This window comes from Cucurbita pepo, chromosome LG07 (genome assembly GCF_002806865.2).
Source record: "Cucurbita pepo subsp. pepo cultivar mu-cu-16 chromosome LG07, ASM280686v2, whole genome shotgun sequence".
NCBI lineage: Eukaryota > Viridiplantae > Streptophyta > Magnoliopsida > Cucurbitales > Cucurbitaceae > Cucurbita > Cucurbita pepo.
In genome coordinates this window covers 4,515,570-4,519,803 of record NC_036644.1, presented here as the reverse complement: position 1 = coordinate 4,519,803, position 4,234 = coordinate 4,515,570, and the positions used below count along the sequence as shown (strand labels likewise).

At 34.7% G+C, this 4,234-nt stretch overlaps 1 protein-coding gene across 4 annotated transcripts in view; it reads left to right on the top strand.

Annotated features, from left to right (window-relative positions):
• The window catches only part of LOC111798138 (probable carbohydrate esterase At4g34215), a 25,627-nt gene extending 22,663 nt beyond the window's left edge, over positions 1-2,964 (top strand). For 2 of the 4 annotated variants that reach the window (XM_023681120.1, XM_023681121.1), the window contains exon 2: positions 1,843-2,964. In XM_023681120.1, coding sequence (XP_023536888.1) covers positions 2,014-2,880 — 867 coding nt within the window. In that variant the 5' untranslated portion in view covers positions 1,843-2,013 and the 3' untranslated portion in view covers positions 2,881-2,964. Of the gene's footprint in view, positions 1-1,639; positions 1,644-1,834 lie in introns of those variants that run through there. The other 2 variants (XM_023681119.1, XM_023681122.1) reach the window with 2 other exon arrangements.
• The last annotated feature ends 1,270 nt before the right edge of the window (positions 2,965-4,234 follow it).

The window sequence follows — 4,234 nt, the reverse complement described above, 5'->3', positions numbered from 1 at the left end:
TTTCTCCTGTTGCATAGTCTCTCATCCAGACTTGTGGTCTCCTATTCCTCCCCATATTCGAGCTAGGAGAGCTTGCTTCAGCCAAAGAGCCAGAGAAAATATTTTCCTCTGCAACTTCTATATCAGATTCGCTCCCTTCTTCATTTTCATCACAAACATCTGCTGCCTCCTCTTGATCACCCCATTCCAGATCGCACATAATGGATTCTTCATAGGTCTTATCCCAGTCACAACTCTTATCTTCCTCGGATACAACATCCCTACTCATTATGATCCTCTGTGAAGTTGGATCATAGAGTCTATAAGCCTTTGACTTTTCACTAACTCCAAGTAAAATACAACTCAAACCCTTATCATCCAACTTAGTTCTTCTATTGTCAGGCACATGAACATGAGAGATACATCCAAAAACTCTAAAATGCTCAACTGAAGGTTTGACTCCACTCGAAGCTTCTTCTCGAGTTTTGTTTTTTTAACAGCCAATGTTTGACTTCGATTCAATACATACAGAGTCGAGTTGACTACTTCAAGCCAGAAACTTTTCGGAATTTTCTTTTCTAAAATCATACTACGAACCATATTCATAACGGTTCTATTTCTTAAATCTTCTAATATCGTCTTAAAAAGCAAAAACGAGGTTAAAACGATTCAAAATAATAGAATGAGACAAAAAAATCAAATTGTAAAGCTTATTTTTCATAAAAGTAATATGCACGTCACCTTAGAAAATGAATACCAAATAGATCTATTGTTATATACTCCTTATTTTCCCTCTAACAAGTTTTGCTATCTATTTTATTGTTTTATTTTTAGTAATTGTAACGACCTAAGCCCACGGCTAGTAAATATTGTTTTTTTCAGGCTTTTTTTTTTTTTTGCTTCCCCTCAAGGCTTAAAAAAAAACAAGTATGTTAGAGGAAGGTTTCCACACCCTTGTAAATGGTGTTTTGTCCTCCTCCCCAATCAATGTGGGACATCACAATTCACCCCCTTTGGGTCCCAGCGTCCTTATTGGCACACTGCCTCGTGTCTATCCCTCTTCGGGGAATTGCGAGAAGGCTGGCACAACGTCCGGTGTTTGGCTCTGATACCATTTGTAACGACCCAGGCGCACTGCTAGCAGATATTGTTCTATTTGAGCTTTCCCTTTCGCGCTTCTCCTAAAGGCTTTAAGACGTGTCTGCTAGAGGAAGGTTTACACATCTTTGTAAATGATGTTTTGTCCTCCTCTCCAATCAATGTGGAACATCACATTAATATTCCTTTGTTTTAGGTCGTGACATTATCTTTCACAAATTTATAATTTGCATTACACGACACATTAATAAATGAAAAACAAAGTCAAAATATTCACATATATATTTCTCTCATGGAGTAAGGAAACCTAATTTGATACAAATTATATCACCCAAAAACTCTCATTAAATTTTTTATAATTAACATAGATATTTACACATTCTTCAAATTAAAAAAAATAAATAAATAATCAATTTAAATTTCTCCGATCAAAATCTTAAGATTTAAAACAAAAGGGTAAATCTATTTTTGGCCTAGAAATGAGAAAATATTTATTTACCTCGTGAATTAAGCTAATATATTTTAATGTCAAAAGATCTCGTCTTTTATTCTATAGAAAAAGACATGTAAGACAAGATTGGTGAAAAGAGATACAAGGTTGAAGTTTTATTAAACAAATTAGGTGTGATCTAAGATGATTAAGATCGAAAAATACTCCCATCCACAAATATTGATCGATTGAAATTGATTTTGAAACTTAAATAATACTTAAAATAGAATCAAAATTAAGTATAAAAAGTGAGGATCACTAACCAAGGAATGAAGAGGCATAGATCAATTATAAAATAGGAGAGTGATAAGAATTTGAACGGGAGAGTAGTTGTGTCTGTGCAAACAGACACAAAAAGTTATCAATTCTTCCCGACAAGAAAAAGTAGCTTTTAATTCTTTTAATACTTTCTTCAGTGTCTATTTGCACAGACACAAAGGGTCAAAATGGTTTTGCTGAAACTATCAATCTTGTTGTGTATGATATTGTTTAGCCCTTCCCTTTCAGGGGCTACTTCTCCCACCAACATATTCATCCTGGCCGGTCAGAGCAACATGGCTGGTCGAGGTGGGGTAGAGAAAATTCAAAACGGGAAACTTGTGTGGGATGGAAAGGTCCCATTGGAGTGTCAATCCGACCCATCCATCCTACGGTTGAACCCTGAGCGCCAATGGGAGATAGCACATGAACCTCTCCATTTGGGGATTGACATTAGTCACACTCCAGGGATTGGTCCGGGGATACCGTTTGCTCACCAGTTTAAAGAAAAAGCTGGACAAAAGGCAGGCACCGTGGGTTTAGTTCCTTGTGCTAGAGGTGGCACTTTAATTGAACAATGGATAAAAAACCCTAGCAATCCTAGTGCAACTTTTTACCAAAATTTCATTGAACGAATTAAAACATCAGAAAAAGAAGGTGGAGTTGTGCGTGCTTTGTTTTGGTATCAAGGAGAAAGCGATGCGGCTATGAATGACACCGCTCAAAGATACAAAGACAACTTAAAGAAGTTCATCACCGACATCCGCAATGATATAAAACCTAGATTTTTACCGGTCATTATTGTTAAGATATCCATGTATGACTTTTTTATGAAGCACGATACTCATAACTTGCCGGCAGTGAGAGCAGCTGAAGATGCAGTCCAAAAAGAGCTTCCAGACATCATTACTATCGACTCTCGGGAGTTGCCTATAAACTTGACCACATTTGAAGGCTTTTCGTGGGATCATGGTCATTTTAACACGGAAACAGAAATTGTTTTGGGTAAATGGTTGGCAGACACATATCTCGCCCACTATGGTCATTTACTTTGATCTTATTATGTGTCATTCTCATCTCTATTGATTGATCTATTATTCTATCTCAATAAAAACATATAAATTTGAACCTTAACATACTTAATACTATGTAGAAGTGTTTTCTTTATTTAAATAATTAAAAATATAATCAAATTTTGTTTATTATTGAACCAAAAAAACAGAAGTTTAAAATCAAAATGGTAACCTAGATTCAAGACACCTATTTAATGGGCAAATGAAATTATCCACGTTAATTTTTTTTTTAGAATAATGCAGTAATTAAAGAATATTTAAGTTGTTCTAAATATTAATTTTTGTGAAATGGTTGATTGCACCAACTAAAAACAAATAATACCAAATTTTAATACTTGGTCTTGAAGTAGAAAGCGTTCCATCAGTTCTTTAATTAGTTTCTTGAATTAGGAATTAGTTTCTTTCAAAAGGATGTTCCTATATAGGTTCTTTCAAAAGGGCTTCTGCTTTAGGGGTGAATGTCTTGGTGGAAGATATTATTTTCTTACTTCTCAATTTCTAATGAATTGATAGCCCTTCGTTCGGAGAGGTATTTATAAATGAAAATGTTGTTTAAAATTTTATTATAAAGTAAGAAAAAGGATTAAAATATAATGACTATAAATCCTAATAAGCAAAATTTTTAGTATTAACCGATCGATTTGCTCTTAAGTAACTTTATTTTCAATTCATGATATAAATGACCTCCAAATATCATGTAACTTTATATCAAAGTCTAAACAAAAAATTAGGGAGAAATGACCAAAATGTCCTTAGAACTCTTTATAATGTTACGGCCTAAACATCTTCCAAATGATCTACTACTTTTTGTAAGGCCTAACCATCTTCGAGTTGTTGTGAGACAAAAATGGAATCTAAACCAAGTTAGGGCCTAAGGATATATTCAAGATTTTCATGAACCTTCTAGAATTTTCTAAAAACCACAGTCACGTGCTTGTAATTACACTCTATTGGATGACAAAGTCCTAGTTGTGACCATTAAACCTTAGGGATGACAAAGCCCTAGTTGTGACCATTAAACCTTAGGAGGGTGAAACAACAGGGGCGGGGTAGCTCTAGGATGACCCTAATTGTTGAAAACATGTACAAGGACAGGGAACCCGAGAAATCATTCCCAAGAAGACTGTGGTTTGATACGGTCTTCATCATCCATAGGTTGAAATGAGCGGATGTTAGTAGTCTGCGTCGGTAGAGCTACCAACGAGACAATGTAACAACTTGGGTAAGGAAAATTTTCAAAAATAGACAAGAGAATATTAAGAATAGAGAGAAAACTAGAAATATAAGAAAATGAAGAGAATATTAAGAATAGAGAGAAAACTAGAAATATAAGAAA